The sequence below is a fragment of the Oncorhynchus tshawytscha genome, linkage group LG27, assembly GCF_018296145.1.
Source record: "Oncorhynchus tshawytscha isolate Ot180627B linkage group LG27, Otsh_v2.0, whole genome shotgun sequence".
In the NCBI taxonomy this organism is placed as follows: domain Eukaryota; kingdom Metazoa; phylum Chordata; class Actinopteri; order Salmoniformes; family Salmonidae; genus Oncorhynchus; species Oncorhynchus tshawytscha.
In genome coordinates, this window is record NC_056455.1 from 6,539,683 (window position 1) to 6,557,881 (window position 18,199).

Below are 18,199 nucleotides of genomic sequence, written 5' to 3' on the forward strand. Positions count from 1 at the left end.
ACTATAGACATACACTTTGTGCTCACCGGCCAGATGGACCAGACATGAAAGATTAATTCATATCTTTGTGATCCCTCCCCCTCTTCTCCCCACTCCCAAAGCCACCCCCCTCGCTCTTTCTCTCTTTTTCAAAACACATCCGAATGACAGCAGAGAATAAACAGTCTAATACTAATACTCCCGAGGACACCAATTACCAGCAAAAAAGGGTAAATAAATGTCAACATCAACACATCTATCTGGGGGAGAAATCTACATCTTGTATAAAACGAACATGAACCATCACTGACAAAGACGTTATACTTCAGAAGATATGCTTGAGCTTCAGTTTGATATTGAGTACAACAGCGAACCCGTGTCTGTATATCTGTACACTCTTAGAAAAAAGGGTTCCAAAAGAGTTCTTTGGCTGTCCCTATAGGATAAACCTTTTTGGTTCCAGGTAGAACCCTTTTTGGTTCCATGTACAACCCTCTGTAGAAATGGTTCTTCATGGATCCCAACAGGGTTCTACCCGGAACCAAAAGGGTTCTACTTGCAACCATAAAAGGTTCTTCAAAGGGTTATCCCTTTAAGGTTCTAGATAGCACCTTTTTGTGGACACTTACAGGTAGGATTTTTAGGGGATTTAGGGTTCGGAAGTGTGCCCGTTTTTATCCGGTAAGCCAGCCGTCTGAGAAAATGTACAGAAGGGGACAGAAAGAGAGAAGAAATAAGAGAGAGAGCATGACAGTGTCAGAGAGATGAACAGAGATAGGAGGAAAAGAGGCAGTGAAGGAGGGAGGCAAAGAGATTGAAAGAGAAGATTAGGACATGAGAGAGACAGAGAGATATAACACATGTGACCCCTGCCTCGTATGTGTTATCAGTGAAAAGGAGCAAAGCTAGTATGAGAGATTAAACCCATGGCTTGACTGAGGTTCCCCTCTCTGTATTTCAGCCAGCCACCATGATTAATCCAACACAGTGTGAGTGTTTGAGTGTTTGAGTGTGTGTGTGTGTGTGTGTGTGTGTGTGTCTGCAATCAGGCTGCAGCCACTGGTATCACTCCCCCCTGCTTAGCTAAGATGAATACAGAGTGGGCAGTGGGTTGGGGCTTGGGTGTGTTTATACCCCCAATGCAGAGCACCCCAACACGTTTACATATCCATCCTATTGAGGGATTATGACACTGACATAATGGACTGTTCCCATTCCAGCCTATGTTTAGGTCCAAGTGTTAAGAAAACAATTCAGTCCACATACTGCGCCTAATATAAGAGTCCTACAGTATATGCATATAAGAGGCATCATGTGACACAGTACAGTACAAAAATTAGGCTTGATTGTACTTAAGACTCTTCTCTGAGCTATGAGATAACACCTGTCCATAGGCCTCTCTGCCTATAGTCTCACCTCTCCTGGAAGAGTTTGGAGGGGATAAGTCCAGCCCGGAGGTTGCTGTCGCCCACCCGTTTGGCCTGCCACCAGGTGGGGTCGTCCTGAGTTACCACCTGCAGGATGTCACCTCGCTTGAAGGGAAGTCCCGCCTCCTGACAGGGCGTGGCCTTGTCATCAGCAGGGATGTAGTCAAACAGGGCCCTCATGTAGACCTGAGAGACCACACACACACACACACACACACACACACACACACCAAAAGAAAGAGAGACGGCTGAGAGCTTTGACACCTCTACTAATATACCGATTACAGTTTGAATCGGACAGCAGCCAATCAAATTGTGCGTGGCAGTGCAGAGGAACGACGGCGGGGGAATTCAGATGGAGCCCTTGGAATGATGACACCCACAATTATTATTTTGGGATTTGAAGATGACGCTGTATCAACAAAAAACGGATTTGCAATTTGCAAAACATGCGGGAAGAAAATGACAGACAGAGGCGCAACAATTTCCAACCTCGTTCGACATTTGAAGCTGCACAAAGAACGGTAAGTCGTGGCTAATATAGCCGACAGCTATCCATCACCCGAGGTTGTGTGTTTATGTGTTTCATGAGTGTGTAACTTGTTTCATGAGTTTCTTTTTGCCTGGCTTGTGATGTCTGGAGACTGTATTGTTATGTGCTCTCCTCACTGCTTGCCTAGATTAGACTTGCAGATCGACTCGCCACCACGCTGTTCGGAGCAGGAAAAGATCAAATGAGTACATTTGTGGCAGAGTGCCTCCTAGAATGGCTGTGTACTCTTCCTAACCTGCTGATTAGGGCGAGTGCTTGAACCTCTGATTGTGTTTATGCTTCACACAAATTCCACCATCCCTCTCTCTGCCGTCCTCCGCAGTTTTGAGCTTTTTCTCCATTGATAATGAAAAACGGCGGCTTCTTTCATCCGAGGCACCGCATTCAGATACAGTTCTCCATTCTCTTACTGAAGAGCTCTGTGACTTTCAACGTGGCACTGTCATAGGATGCCACATAGGATGCCACCTTTCCAACAAGTCAGTTTGTCAAATTTTTGCTGTTTGTCGGGCGGGTCATGAAATGGGTTTCCATGGCCAAGCAGCCGCACACAAGCCTAAGATCACCAAGCGCAATGCCAAGAGACGGCTGGAGTGGTGTAAAGCTCACCGCCATTGGACTCTGGAGCTTTCTCTGGAGTGATGAACCTCGCTTCACCATCTGGCAGTCCGATGGACGAATCTGGGTTTGGTGGATGCCAGGAGAACGCTATATGCCCCAATGCATAGTGCCAACTGTAAAGTTTGGTGGAGGAGGAATAATGGTCTGGGGCTGTTTTTCATGGTTCGGGCTAGGCCCCTTAGTTCCAGTTTAAGGAGATCTTAACGCTACAGCATTCAATGACATCCTAGAAAATTCTGTACTTCCAATTTTGTGGCAAAGAGTTTGGGGAAGGCCGTTTCCTTTCAGCATGACAAGGCCCCATGCAAAAAGCAAGGTCCATACAGAAATGGTTTGTCGAGATTGGTGTGGAAGAACTTGACTGGCCTGCACAGAGCCTTTAACTCAACCTCATCAAACACATTTAGGATGAATTAGAACTGCAAGCCAGGCCCAATCGCCCAAAATCAGTGCCCGACTTAACTAATGCTCTTGTGGCTGAATGGATGCAAGTCCATGGAACAATGTTCCAACATCTACTGGAAAGCCTTCCCAGAAGAGTGGAGGTTATTTAAGCGGCAAAGGGGGGACCAACTCCATGATTTTGAAATGAGATGTTCGACGAGCAGGTGTCCACATACCTTTGGGTCACGTAGTGTGTCTGAAACTCGTCTCAAATTACACCTACACGTCTCAGTGCATTTGGCACCAACTGTTTTAATTCATCTGCCATTGACTCTCCAACTGTATGTGTGAGCCTGAGCCCAGGTCGTATTCTGACCCTTCCTCCATTCCAGAGCAGCTGGAGTCTGTGTTGTACTGAGCGTGCCCAGACCATTGTGTTCCTCACCTTGCTCTCCTTCAGGCGGTCCTCCTCCTTAACGGCTGGGATTATCTTCAGGGTGATAGAGCCCTGAGACTGGGACTGAACGGCAAGACACAGAGAGGAGCAGGATGTTAGCTTCACAGAAATACAATTTGAGCACAATTTCAACTCCTGTATCTTCCCGACAGAGTTGATACTGCATGTATTGCCAACAGAAATCAAAGGAAAACAGCGCTGCAGGAGCTAGTGGTCTAAAATAATAGGAAGACATAAAGTATTCTACTCTAGTCTCACCAGAAGCTGACTGATCTCATCAGGTCTCTTGTGAATGATGGAGATGCCGTTGACCTCCCGCAGCTCGTCTCCTACATGGACCAGTCCTGGATGGAGGGGAGGAGGTGGTGAGGGGAGACAACAGGCGAGCTGTAGTAGAGATCTATGTCTGTGTTCCAAATGGCACCCTATTTCCTAAATGGCACCCTATTCCCTATATAGGGCACTCCTTTTGACCAGGACCTATAGAATCTGGTCAAAAGTAGTGGACTGTATAGGGATTAGGGTGCCATTTGGGTTGCACACCAGATCGTGTATCGAGGAGATATTGCACAGCACTGTATCAGTAGCAGGTGTACTATATCAATCATACCACTATTAACTGGGATGAGATATGGACAATAGGGCTTGGGAGTGGTGGTATCACTCTCCTCAGGCATGATCTACTGCAGTCACAACAGTGAAACCTGACAAAGAGGGATGAGCGATAGGATCAATTCATCTCATTACCGGAGAGAGAAGGGGAGAGAAGGAGGGAGGGCAGAGAGGGAGGGCAGAGAGGGAGAAGGGGAGGGAGAAAGGGAGAGAGGGAGAAAGAGCGAGGGAGGGAGGGCAGAGAGGGAGAGAGGGATGCTATGAGGAAACAGACAGGCATATAAGCACATAATGTACAGTACAGAGAAACAGACAGATGGTAATGACCCTTTTTCTATTGACCCCCCCACACACACACACACCAAACATACTAAAGACACGCATGTCTGTAGATGGTATTTCCATGGTAACAGCAGTGGTCAGCTCATTGGAGAGAGTGTGCAATGTGTGATATGTGATTGGCTCTCAGACAGAACCCAGCTTCAAACAGCCTGATAACGACGGAGGTCCTCATCTGTCTGTCTCTCTGTCTACCATTGTCTCTCGCTACGCTGCTGCTTTCATCTCTGCAACATCTCGGGAATCTCCCAGCTGCAGTTTCTATACAGGATGTTACCATTAAAATGTATATCCACTGACATACTTTAGGCTACAGTATACTGCTGCATAGAAGGCCATTTATATCCAGACCTCTGATTATTTGTCTAAGTTACATCGTCTCGGTTAGCCATGCTTTCAGACATATTATGTCTGGCAATATTATCCGAGCAGTCCATAGATCTAATTTGACAGACCAACAAAAACTTACTTAGTGTCTTGTCTGTGCAAATTACAGAGGAAGGGGATGATGAATCAGGATGTGTCAGACAGTATGGGTTAAGACCAGACACAGAGAGGGACAGCATGGGACTGAATCACTCACCACTCCGGTCTGCAGCCCCGCCCCTCATGATGCGTGCCACGATCACAGACCCTGTGGTCTCATCCCGTCTGATGGTGGCCCCCTGGAACAGAGAGAGATGGATGTTTCCTCCTCCCGGGATTGTATCCTCATTTGCCAGCAGCATACCACCCTGCATACCACTGCTGGCTTGCTTCTGAAGCTAAGCCTTGGTCCTGGTCATTTCCTGGATGGGAGACCAGATGCTGCTAGAAGTGGTGTTGGAGGGCCAGTAGGAGGCACTCTGGTCTAAAAAAAAATATCCCGATGCCCCAGGGTGCCGTCTTTCGGATGGGATGTTAAACAAGTGTCCTGACTATCTGAGGTCATTAAAGATCCCATGGAACTTATCGTACGAGTAGGGGTGTTAACCCCGGTGTGCTGGCTAAATTCCCAATCTGGTCACCTAATAATCCCCAGTTTACATTTGGCTCTTTCGTCCCCCTCCTTTTCCCTGTAACTATTCCCCAGGTCGTTGCTGAAAATGAGAACGTGTTCTCAGTCAACTTACCTGGTAAAATAACTGATAAATAAATAAATAAATTCTTCCCATCTATTCTTTCTGTTCCTTCCTCTTTTCTTGTATTCTTTTGTTTTCTTTACAATCAATCAATCAAACACAGCCCCAGTCCCACTCCCCCCATCCCTATATCGCCTCATCCCCTCATCCTCCCATCCTCTACAATTTTATCTCTTCTCTCTGTCATCCTCTCTGTTACAATGACTCACCAGTGGTTCCTTGTTCTTGACCAGTCTGACAATCTTCACTGACTCCTCCTCCAGCTCGTCCTCGAAGTCGTCAGACAGCGGTGGCAACACGGGGTCAAAGTTCTTCTGGGCAACCGTGTCATGAACTGACAAAACGGCCTGATGGGAGATGACAGAGAGAGAAGGATCAATGTTAGAATTGCAGAACTGCATTCTGAGCAGTGGTGTGAAGTACTTTAAGTAAAAATACTTTAAAGTACTACTTAAGTAGTTTTTTGGTCTATCTGTACTCGAGGTCGGCCGATTATGATTTTCCAACGCCGATACCGATTATTGGAGGGCCAAAAAAGCCGATACTGATTAATTTGCCGATTGTGTTTTTTGTAATAATGACAATTACAACAATACTGAATGAACACTTATTTTAACTTAATATAATACCCCAATAAAATAAATTTAACCTCAAGTAAATAATGAAACATGTTCAATTTGGTTTAAATAATGCAAAAACAAAGTGTTGGAGAAGAAAGTAAAAGTGCAATATGTGTTATGTAAGAAAGCTAACGTTTCAGTTCCTTGCTCAGAACATGAGAACATATGAAAGCTGGTGGTTCCTTTTAACATGAGTCTTCAATATTCCCAGGTAAGAAGTTTTAGGTTGTAGTTATTATAGGAATTATACGACTATTTCTCTCTATACCATTTGTATTTCATTAACCTTTGACTATTGGATGTTCTTGTAGGCACTTTAGTATTGCCAGTGTAACAGTATAGCTTCCGTCCCTCTCCTCGATCCTCCCTGGGCTCGAACCAGCAACACAATGACAACAGCAACCCTCGAAGCAGAGTTACCCATGCAGAGCAAGGGGAACAACTACTGGAAGGCTCAGAGCGAGTGACGTTTGAAACGCTATTAGCGCGTGCTAACTAGCTAGCCATTTCACTTCGGTTACACCAGCCTCATCTCGGGAGTTGATAGGCTTGAAGTCATAAACAGCGCAATGCTTGACGCACAACGATGAGCTGCTGGCAAAACGCACGAAAGTGCTGTTTGAAAGAATGTTTACGGGCCTGCTTCTGCCTACCACCGCTCAGTCAGATACTTAGATACTTGTATGCTCAGTCAGATTATATGCAACGCAGGACACGCTAGATAATATCTAGTAATATCATCAACCACGTGTAGTTAACTAGTGATCATGATTGATTGTTTTTGATAAGATAAGTTTAATGCTAGCTAGCAACTTACCTTGGCTTACTGCATTCGAGTAGCAGGTAGTCTCCTTGTGGAGTGCAACGAGAGAGGGGCAGGTCGTTATTGCGTTGGACTAGTTAACTGTAAGGTTGCAAGATTGGATCCCCGAGCTGACAAGGTGAAACTGTCGTTCTGCCCCTGAACGAGGCAGTTATCCCACCGTTTCTAGGCCGTCATTGAAAATAAGAATGTGTTCTTAACTGACTTGCCTAGTTAAATAAAGGTAAAAAAGATTGGCAAATCGGCGCCCAAAAATACCGATTTCTGATTGTTATGAAAACTTGAAATCGGCCCTAATTAATCGGTCATTCCGATTAATCGGTCAACCTCTAATCTGTACTTTACTTTACTACATTCATAAAGAAAATGATGTACTTTTTAGACCATACATGTTCCATGACATCCAAAAGTACTTGTTACAGTTTGAATGCTTAGCAGGACAGGAAAAGGTTCACAGACGTATCAAGAGTGGTCATCCCTACTGCCTCTGATCTAGGGGTATATTCCCTCACTGGCCTCTGGGTCACCAGACTGTTGATTATTACACGCACCAGCACTTATTGACACTCACCTGGACTCCATCACCTCCTTGATTACCTGCCCTATTTATGTCACTCCCTTTGGTTCCATCCCCAGGCGTTATTGTGTCTGTGTCTGTTTCTTGTTTTGTTCATGTTTGTTTATTTATTAAATCTATTCACTCCCTGAACTTGCTCCTTCCGACTCTCGGCATACATCGTTACAGGGACTCACTAAACACATGCTGTGTTTGTAAATTATGTCTGAGTTGGAGCTTGCCCCTGGCTATCCATAAATAAAATTGAAAATGTGGCCTTCTGCTTTGCTTAATATAAGGAATTTGAAATGATTTATACTTAAGTACATTTGAGCATTTAGATTTACTTTTGATACTTAAGTATATTTACAACTTTGAGACTCACTCAAGTAGTATTTTACTGGGTGACATTCACTTTTACTTGAGTCATTTTCTATTAAAGGTATCTTTACTTTTACTCAAGTATGACAACTGGGTACTTTTCCCACCACTGAGTGTACCAAACATTAGGAACACGTTTGTATACTTAGTGTACATAGAGATTGACAGATTGAGCAATCCAATACAAATGGATACATGAATAGCCCCACCTTCCAGTACCAGGTCTCTCTGTGTGTATTGGGTGTTTTTGTTTACCTTGAGATGGTGGGACGTCAACAGCTGTAGGAGTTCCTTCTCCTCAACACTCATTGGTCCACTCTGCAGCTCCTCTGCCACCTGCCGCCAATCACAAGAGAGCTGTCAGTCAGACCATGACCTCTGACCTGGAATAAACCTGTGTGTCCAACAGTGTGGGCTTGGGATATAACTGAAAAATGTAGCAGATATATACTGAAAGTGTAGCAGACTATTCGCAGTAATAGTCTGGAATAGAATCCACAAATATAGATATACTGTAGAGTTGCACGGCTGTTGCCTAAAGCAGCGATAAACAGAGTGTGCTTGCACAAACAAATACACACACAGGAGAAAAAGCAGCCAGGAGCTACGGCTCAGCCTTTTCCCACTTAACTGGCGTGAGGAGAGAGAGGAGAGGCAGGATGTGGAGAGAGTCTCATTAGTGTTTAGATGAATCAGCAATTTCAGACCACAACACATTACCGCACTGTAACCTTATAAATCTCCATACCTTACTACCTGCATCTACCGCTCCTCTGTCTCAGCAAACACACTGGGACTGACTCTATTGGACGGGTGCTTCACACTTTGGCAGTGTGTGTGGTGTTTGTGTTCCTTGTTTGTGTGTGTGTGTGTGTGTCTGTGTGCGTGCGTTGTTGAACTTACATCCTCAGCCAAGGAGGCGGCACTGTGAAGGACAGGTGTAGGACTCTGGCGCTCGTACTGTCTCAGCCTCTCATGGATCTGCAACACGCAGCCAATCACAGGAGAGGTCAGGGAGGTCAAACACACACACGCACGCACACATACACAAATTAAACAACATAAGTGTACCATAACTTCCATTAACATTGGCAACATTGCCACCCAGCAGGGCGCAACTTTCACTGGGGACGGTGGGGACATGCCTCCCCCATATTCTGAATTTGTATTTTGGTCCCCCCAGTTTTATAATTGGAATGTGATACAAACGAGGCAAAGATGTGCTTTAGGACCATGCGGACACCTCCGAGCGGTCAGGTAGGCTGTTTGGAGTGTTTATCCAACTGGATAAAATAAATATATGTATACCGGTACAGTACCAGTCAAATGTTTGGACACAGTTTGGACCTACTCATTCAAGGGTTTTTCTTTATTTGTACTATTTTCTACAATGTAGAATAATTGTGAAGACATCAAAACTATGAAATAACACATATGGAATCATGTAGTAACCAAAAAAGTGTTAAACAAATCAACATATATTTTATATTTGAGATTCTTCAAAGTAGCCACCCTTTGCCTTGATAATAGCTTTGCACACTCTTGGCATTCGCTCAACAAACTTCATGAGCTGCTGCTCCAGTTTCAACTGTTCTGCCTGCGGCTATGGAACCCTGACCTGTTCACCAGACGTGCTCCCTGGTCCCAGACCTGCTGTTTTCAACTCTCTAGAGACAGCAGGAGCGGTAGAGATACTCTGAATGATCGGCTATGAAAAGCCAATTGACATTTACTCCTGAGTTGCTGACCTGTTGCACCCTCTACAACCACGGTGATTATTATTATTTGATCCTGCTGGTCATCTATGAACATTCGAACATCTTTGCCATGTTCTGTTATAATCTCCACCCGGCACATCCAGAAGAGGACTGGCCACCCTGCTTCTACACCTGCATTGCTTGCTGTTTGGGGTTTTAGGCTTTGTTTCTGTACAGCACTTTGTGACATCAGCTGATGTAAAGAAGGGCTTTAGAAAAACATTTGATTGATTGATTGATTGATTGATAGTCACGTAGAATACATTTAAATTAACATTTCTTTCCTTCTTATTGCATTTGAGCTACTCAGTTGTGTTGTGACAAGCTAGGGGTGGTACAGTATACAGTAGATATATATGGCAAGAACAGCTCAAATAAGCAAAGAGAAACAACAGTCCATCATTACTTTAAGACATGAAGGTCAGTCAATGCAGAAAATTTCTTCAGTTTCTTCAAATGCAGTTGCAAAAACCATCAAGAGCTATGATGAAACTGGCTCTCCTGAGTTACCTCTGCTGCAGAGGATAAGTTCATTGGAGTTACCAGCCTCAGAAATTGCAGGCCAAATAAATGCTTCACAAAGTTCAAGTAACAGACACATCTCAACATCAACTGTTCAGAGGAGACTGTGTGAATCAGGGCTTCATGGTCGAATTGCTGCAAAGAAACCACTACTAAAGGACACCAATAATAAGAAGAGACTTGCTTGGGCCAAGAAACACGAGCAATGGACATTAGACCGGAGGAACTTTGTCCTATGCTCCAGAGTCCAATTTGGAGATTTTTGGTTCCAACCGCCGTGTATTTGTGAGACGCGGTGTGGGTAAACGGATGATCTCCGCATGTGTGGTTCCCACCGTGAAGCATGGAGGAGGAGGTGTGATGGTGTGGAGGAGCTTTGCTGGTGACACTGTCTGTGATTTATTTAGAATTCAAGGCACACTTAACTAGCATGGCTACCACAGCATTCTGCAGCGATACGACATCCCATCTGGTTTGCGCTTAGTTTTTTTTTTCAACAGGACAATGACCCAAAACACACCTCCAGGCTGTGTAAGGGCTGTTTGACCATGAGAGAGAGTGATGGAGTGCTGCATCAGATGATCCGGCCTCCACAATCACCGACATCAACCCAATTGAGATGGTTTTGGATGAGTTGGACCGCAGAGTGATGGAAAAGCAGCCAACAATTGCTCAGCATATCCTTCAAGACTGTTGGAAAAGCATGCCTCATGAAGCTGATTGAGAGAATGCGAAGAGTGTGCAAAGCTGTCATCAAGGGAAAGTGTTTAACACTTGTTGGGTTACTACATGATTCCATATGTGTTATTTCATAGTTTTGATGTATTCACTATTATTCTACAATGTAGAAAATAGTAAAAAATTAAGAAAAACGTTTGAATGAGTCGGTGTGTCCAAACTTTTGACTGGTACACACACACTGAGGCAAAAAAGTATTTAGTCAAGCCACCAATTGTGCAAGTTCTCCCACTTAAAAAGATGAGAGAGGCCTGTAATTTTCATCAATGAGAAAAAAAATCACATTGTAGGATTTTTAATGAATTTATTTGCAAATTATGGTGGAAAATAAGTATTTGGTCAATAACAAAAGTTTATCTCAATACTTTGTTATATACCCTTTGTTGGCAATGACAGAGGTCAAACGTTTTCTGTTTCACAAGGTTTTCACACACTGTTGCTGGTATTTTGGCCCAATCCTCCATGCAGATCTCCTCTAGAGCAGTGATGTTTTGGGGCTGTTGCTGGGCAAAACAGACTTTCAACTCCCTCCAAAGATTTTCTTTGGGGTTGAGATCTGGAGACTGGCTAGGCCACTCCAGGACCTTGAAATGCTTCTTACGAAGCCACTCCTTCGTTGCCCGGGCGGTGTGTTTGGGATCATTGTCATGCTGAAAAACCCAGCCACGTTTCATCTTCAATGCCCTTGCTGATGGAAGGAGGTTTTCACTCAAAATCTCACGATACATGGCCCCATTCATTCTTTCCTTTACACGGATCAGTCGTCCTGGTCCCTTTGCAGAAAAACAGTCCCAAAGCATGATGTTTCCACCCCCATGCTTCACAGTAGGTATGGTGTTCTTTGGATGCAACTCAGCATTCTTTGTCCTCCAAACACGACGAGTTGAGTTTTTACCAAAAAGTTCTATTTTGGTTTCATCTGACCATATGACATTCTCCCAATCTTCTTCTGGGTCATCCAAATGCTCTCTAGCAAACTTCAGACGGGCCTGGACATGTACTGGCTTAAGCAGGGGGACACATCTGGCACTGCAGGATTTGAGTCCCTGGCAGCGTAGTGTGTTACTGGTGGTAGGCTTTGTTACTTTGGTCCCAGCTCTCTGCAGGTCATTCACTAGGTCACCCTGTGTGGTTCTGGGATTTTTGCTCACCGTTCTTGCGTGGAGCCCCAGATCGAGGGAGATTTTCAGTGGTCTTGTATGTCTTCCATTTCCTAATAATTGCTCCCACAGTTGATTTCTTCAAACCAAGCTGCTTACCTATTGCAGATTCAGCCTTCCCAGCCTGGTGCAGGTCTACAATTTTGTTTCTGGTGTCCTTTGACAGCTCTTTGGTCTTGGCCATAGTGGAGTTTGGAGTGTGACTGTTTGAGGTTGTGGACAGGTGTCTTTTATACTGATAAGAAGTTCAAACAGGTGCCATTAATACAGGTAATGAGTGGAGTCCAGAGGAGCCTCTTAAAGAATAAGTTACAGGTCTGTGAGAGCCAGAAATCTTGCTTGTTTGTAGGTGAACAAATACTTATTTTCCACCATAATTTGCAAATAAATTCATTAAAAAATCCTACAATATGATTTTCTGGATTTTTTTTCTTCCATTTTGTCTGTCATAGTTGAAGTATACCTATGATGAAAATTATAGTCCTCTCTCATCTTTTTAAGTGGGAGAACTTGCACAAGTGGTGGCTGACTAAATACTTTTTTGCCCCATAGGTATATTAGTTATGTCCCCCCCACTTCTAAAATAAAAGATGCGCCCCTGCTACCCAGTCTTATGTGTACCTTCATGAGGTAACCCAGGCTCTTCTCACTGAAGACGTCTTTGAGGAAGACCATGTCCTCCTTGTGGTTGGCATCAGGACGCAGCTGGGACGTCAGAAGGGCCAGAGTCTCGTGCAGGCCTGTGGAGGAGGAGAGGAGGGAGGGTGAAGGAACTGGGATCCGTTTTTGTTTACATCCTCAGATCGGACCGAGTAATGTAATATATAATAACAGATACCGTTTAGCAGACGCTTTTATCCAAAGAGACTTTCAGTCAAAACCCGCTACCCTGGCCAACTGAGCTACATAGTAAGCCTGGGATTCGATTTTGATCCATAAAGTTTGCAGCATGTGTGGTGTATTTAATTTTACCTGTGCCTGCTGAGAGGACCGGCATGGCTTCTTTCATGGGTCAGCAAAAAGGTGAGGCCTGGCAGAGAGAAGGAGAGAAAATGGATGCAAATGAGTCACATACTCATACTTTAGGTCTCTTCATCTCATACACACCGTGTTACTCCTAAAGAGAATGTCACTGGGTGAAAACTGTTTAAGGGCTTTGCAGACAGTTTTAGGGGATCCTAAAAGTACTGCATACTCTAATGATGTGTGTACCTCCGTGTGTGTGTGTTTGTGTGTGTGGAACAGATGTGCTGGGATCTGGAGAGTGGTAGACTCTTAAGGATGCCAGTACATCCTTTATAGACAGGTTCTAGCCTGCGTCTTAGACTTCCAGTAACCAGCCAACGCCTCACCTCAGTGTGTGTGTGTGTGTGTGTGTGTGTGTGTGTGTGTGTGTGTGTGTGTGTGTGTTAACAAGATAGAGACGTAAAGTAGCGTGATACATTCTCAAAGCCGGGCACCATTCATCACATTGACTGCTAGCACCGTGTCCGCTGTGCTGTGGGCTCCAGGGCATGGCAAAGGAGGCTTTGTTTATGTGTGTGTGTGTGTGAGTGTGTGTGCATGCGCGTCTGTGTGTGTGTGTGTGTGTGTGTGCATGCGCGTGAGTGAGTGTGTATGTGTGTGTGCGCATGCGTGCGTGTGAGTGTGCGTGTCTGCTGAATCTGTCCTTTCTGCTTCGTCTGCCTACGAACACCAACAACATAACCACATCCTTTACACTCAAGTCTGCTGTCAACTGTGTGAGAATCATTACGATATACCCCTTTAAACAGCCATTCCTTCACTGTCAAACTGACAATGAATGCCCATAAAGCTCCCTGGTCTGTTGGCAGGGAGAATTACGGCATGTCCTGGATGAAGCAAAATGCTTATATAAAACTAAATATACCCCTCAAAATATAACAAATACTGCAACTGGAATATTCTCCCAAAACAGATGTTATATTGTGTTTACTTCTAAAGTACACTCTTAGAGAAAAAGGTGCTAAGTAGAACCATCTAGTTCTCCCTAGAACCCTTCATGTCGGGTTCTTTAGAGAACGTCCTTTATATGGTTCTACCTAGAAACTTCTATGAAGGGATCTACCAATAACCATTTTATCATCTAAAGGTTCTTCCTAGAACCCTCCATGAAGGGTTCTTCCTAGAACCCTCCAGGAAGGGTTTTTACCGAGAACCCTTTTATCTTTGGAGGGTTCTTACTAGAACCCTCTGTGAAAGGAGCTTTAAATCTGCAAACAGTGATTGTGCCCATAGAAATAGATGTGGCGCACACGCATGGAGGTCGCTGGATGTTCCCCAATGCTGGAAAGGGGGCCTGAGTGAAAAAGTTTGGGAACCCCTGACCTAATACAGGGGTGTTAGGAATCTCCAGGTTTACATGCTACATCAGTCCTGCAAGTAACATTATGCTGGCTTGCAAAGTGATGTTTAATTCCTATTGGAATCCAGCCAGAGTTAGGATATCCAACAAGTGGAATTTTAAATCACCCGCAACCTCTATTCAGAATGACTGCCATGGTAGAAAATATTAAATACTGAGACTACCTCAGTCATCTAAACTGGGGAAAAAACATCTCAGTAACGGGTGCAATAAGTCCAACTAACAGATTGGATTAGTTTAGAAAAATGTATGCTCTTTATCTTTGTGTAGCATCAAATGGATCAATCAATCAATGTACATGCAAACACACAGACATTAAAACAAACAATTCTGAAATTCACCCTGCAATAGAGCATGCTGGTAAAAGTAGAACCCTTCTTGCTTTCCAAAGAATCATCAAAGAACCCTTTCTTCCAAAAACGTGCCTTAGGATGTTCTCGTTAGAACCCTTGTCTTCCAAAACCGGTTCTTCATATCAAAACAGTTCTTGGTAGAACCCTATCCCTCCGCAAAGAACCCTTTTGGATTTGCTTTTTTAAAGAAGTGTACACACATACAAAAAAACACTGATTCCAATAGAGCATCAGCATATTTCTCCCAGCTCCCCCAGCCCTCTCTCTTCCCCCTCTCCTCCTGGGGTAACCCAGGCACATGGTACAATAATGTACGGCAACGCAGAGGAATATTACACCAGGCCTACGGATCAATCCCCATCTTCACTCCTCCTTATGCACTCCATCTTTTATCCTGCCTTCACATCACAGACAGCCAGCCAGTATACTCCCTCCCAGACTCTGTGTCCCAAATGGCACCCTATTCTCTATATAGTCCACCACTTTTGACCACAGCCCTATGGTCCCTGGTTGAAAGTAGTGTACTATTGGAATAGAGTGCCATTTGGAACGCATGTCTAGACTGTGGGCGGCATAGTGTCACTGTACTGTAGACTATATTCAGTCACTGTTGCCAGCAAGGCCAGTGTTAACACTGATGCCACCACTACAGCCACAGCTGATTCAATACCATTGTAACGCTACTGAAAATCAACTAACGGTTTTACAGGCTTGATTAAACAACAACGACCACTTCTGCAAGTGCATCTTACGCATCTGAATTACCCCCATTACACCCATAAAAACACAGACACGCGCACACACACAGGCTCAGAAACAATGAAGACAGAGGCAGATCCACTCACAGGTCGCACTCACACTCACAGATGCCAGGCAGGCACTTCAAACAGTGAGGCCACAAAGGATCTGACTTGTTCAAGCTATACACAGAATCCTCAACATCAACTCAGCCAACCAGCTAGACAGACAGAGATAGAGAGGGAGAGAGAGAGACAGAGTGTGAGGGAGACATTTTAAATGAGATTTGAAATGTCTTTATTCCTTTGGAACTTTTGTGTAATGTTTATTGTTCATTTATTCATTTCACTCTTGTTTGTTATCTATTTCACTTGCTTTGGCAATGTTAACATACGTTTTCCATGCCAATAAAGCCCCTTAAATTGAATTGAATTGAGAGAGGGAGAGCGGGCGAGAGGGAGAGGGAGAGGGAGAGGGAGAGGGAGAAGGAGAGGGAGAGGGGGAGAGAGAGAGAGAGAGAGAGAGAGGGAGAGGGGTGAAAGAGAGAGAGAGAGAACACAAGTAACTGTAATAGATGGAGCTGGAGGGGAAGAGGGGAAAGGAGGAGGTAGGCGGCAGAGAAAGTAGATGGAGGTGTTTGTTACTCACCTGCGAGGGTGTTGATGCTAAACTTCCATGTCAAACCAAAATATAACATAGTATAAGGTTGGATAACGATGCATTGCCCTGTCTCTCTCTCTCTCTCTCTCTCTCTCTCATGCAAAAGACCGACACATCCATGGCCCACGTTCACATCTCTATTGGCAGAAACAGAGCTTCCACTCGTGGAAACGGTTATACAGCATAACATATGTGATATATAAAATCTGTATTTGATGTATTATAAGGACAAGCTGCATTCAGCTCTGCATGTACAATAACTAGCGAGGTGGAGAGCTCTTCATGTACGGTTTAAGCAGGTACAAGAATGGCTCTTTACAGGTCCAGTGTTGTAACCAAGAGTGTATTCTCCTAGTGTGCTTCAGATCCTTCCTCAGCGTGCTGGCTGCGATGCTACGTAATTACAGCAGGCTTAACTCCTACTGAGACAGCAACCAGCTCCTGAATTATGAACAGAGCGAATGAAACAGTGGGAGAGGGGGATGGAGAGATGAGAGGATGAGGAGGTAAGGAGGGGAGGGAGGATGGAATGCCTCTTTCTTGTTTAGTACCTACTGTGAGAATAGAAACTTCTATTCCCAAGTGCCAAAACCACCAGGGCGGCCATTTTTCACTAAGACGCTGAAGACAAAAAGAAGAGGCATGAACACAATTCTTTCTTGGAGACCAGAATTCTTTCTTGGACACCAAAATGACAGTTGGTAACAATCTAACCGAAGCAGTAGGCCCTATACTCTCTTGAAAAAGTCCAGCACGAGAGCATTCTTAGAAATATCACAGTTGGCAGCTGTCCTGCTGATGCAGCATACATAAGAAGTAAGGCCAGAGGAGGTGTGGTATATGGCCAATATACCACGGCTAAGGGCTGTCTTAAGCATGACGCAACGCGGAGCGTCTGGACATCCCTTAGCCGTGGTATATTGGCCATATACCACAACCACCCGAGGTGTCTTACTGCTATTATAAACTGGTTACCAACGTAACTAGAGCAGTGAAAATACATGTTTTGTCCTACCCGTTGTATACGGTCTCTAATACCACGGCTGTCAGCCAATCTGCATTCAGGGCTCGAACCACCCAGTTTATAATCAAGGACAACTCGTGACAAAACCCAGCATGAGAGCTACAACATCACCATTCACTTACATGTTTTATACGTGCCTATTACCTACGATGGGTATGTTTCCTTTTTAAACGTTCCCCTCCTCCCTCTATATCCGCTCCTTTGAGCAGCAGAGTCAGTGGATGGGGACCAGAGACAGAGAGATCCAATTTGAATGTCTCATTTCCCTATGTGCAGAGACTGAGGTTAAGAAAGACGGGGTGTGAATGCCTAATAAATCGTGCCTCACAGTGCCTCAAAGACAGCCTCACAGTGCCTCAACACACTCACAGGCCTCAGCTGCAGAGGTGCCTCAAGTGCCTCAGGAAAGACCTCACAGGCCTCAACACACTCACAGTGCCTCAACCTCACACACTCACAGTGCACAGTGCAACACACTCACAGTGCCTCACAGTGCCTCAACACACCGCATCATCCTCTCAAATGAACATGTAAAAAAAAAAAAAAAAAAAGGGCAGTTACAAAGATACACCAAAATATGAGCTTAGAAAAAGAAAGGGCCTCTAAGACATGCAGATAGAAAGACACCAGAGGACAGGGCAGGGAAACACGCACAAACGGAGAGACGTGCACACACACACAGCGCTTCGCAGGCCCACATGGTGCCTGAGCAAGGTAGCAGAAGCATCAGTACCTTAGGTCGTAACCAGGCGATAATGAGGGTGTTGATTAGAGGCCTGGGTATACCTGACAACCCACAGGAGGCTGCTGAGGGGAGGACGGCTCATAATAATGGCTGGATTATAGTGAATGGAATAGTATCATGAGTTCGACACCATTCCATGTATTCCTTTCCAGCCATTACTATGAACCCACCCTCCCCAATTAAGGTGCCACCAACCTCCTGTGCTGACAGCAAGGTTGTAACCTTGGCCTGAGTAGACCTACC

At 44.7% G+C, this 18,199-nt stretch overlaps 1 protein-coding gene across 3 annotated transcripts in view; it reads right to left on the reverse strand.

Annotated features, from left to right (window-relative positions):
* The window catches only part of LOC112225953 (MAGUK p55 subfamily member 3), a 31,139-nt gene that overhangs the window by 9,046 nt on the left and 3,894 nt on the right, over positions 1-18,199 (reverse strand). For all 3 annotated transcript variants that reach the window (XM_042307557.1, XM_042307556.1, XM_042307555.1), the window contains exons 2-11: positions 13,023-13,080; positions 12,672-12,790; positions 8,777-8,854; positions 8,129-8,209; positions 5,703-5,840; positions 4,956-5,037; positions 3,680-3,765; positions 3,410-3,484; positions 1,396-1,592; positions 609-673 (exon numbers count right to left, since the gene is read on the reverse strand). In XM_042307557.1, coding sequence (XP_042163491.1) covers positions 609-673; positions 1,396-1,592; positions 3,410-3,484; positions 3,680-3,765; positions 4,956-5,037; positions 5,703-5,840; positions 8,129-8,209; positions 8,777-8,854; positions 12,672-12,790; positions 13,023-13,059 — 958 coding nt within the window. In that variant the 5' untranslated portion in view covers positions 13,060-13,080. The remainder of the gene's footprint in view (positions 1-608; positions 674-1,395; positions 1,593-3,409; positions 3,485-3,679; positions 3,766-4,955; positions 5,038-5,702; positions 5,841-8,128; positions 8,210-8,776; positions 8,855-12,671; positions 12,791-13,022; positions 13,081-18,199) is intronic.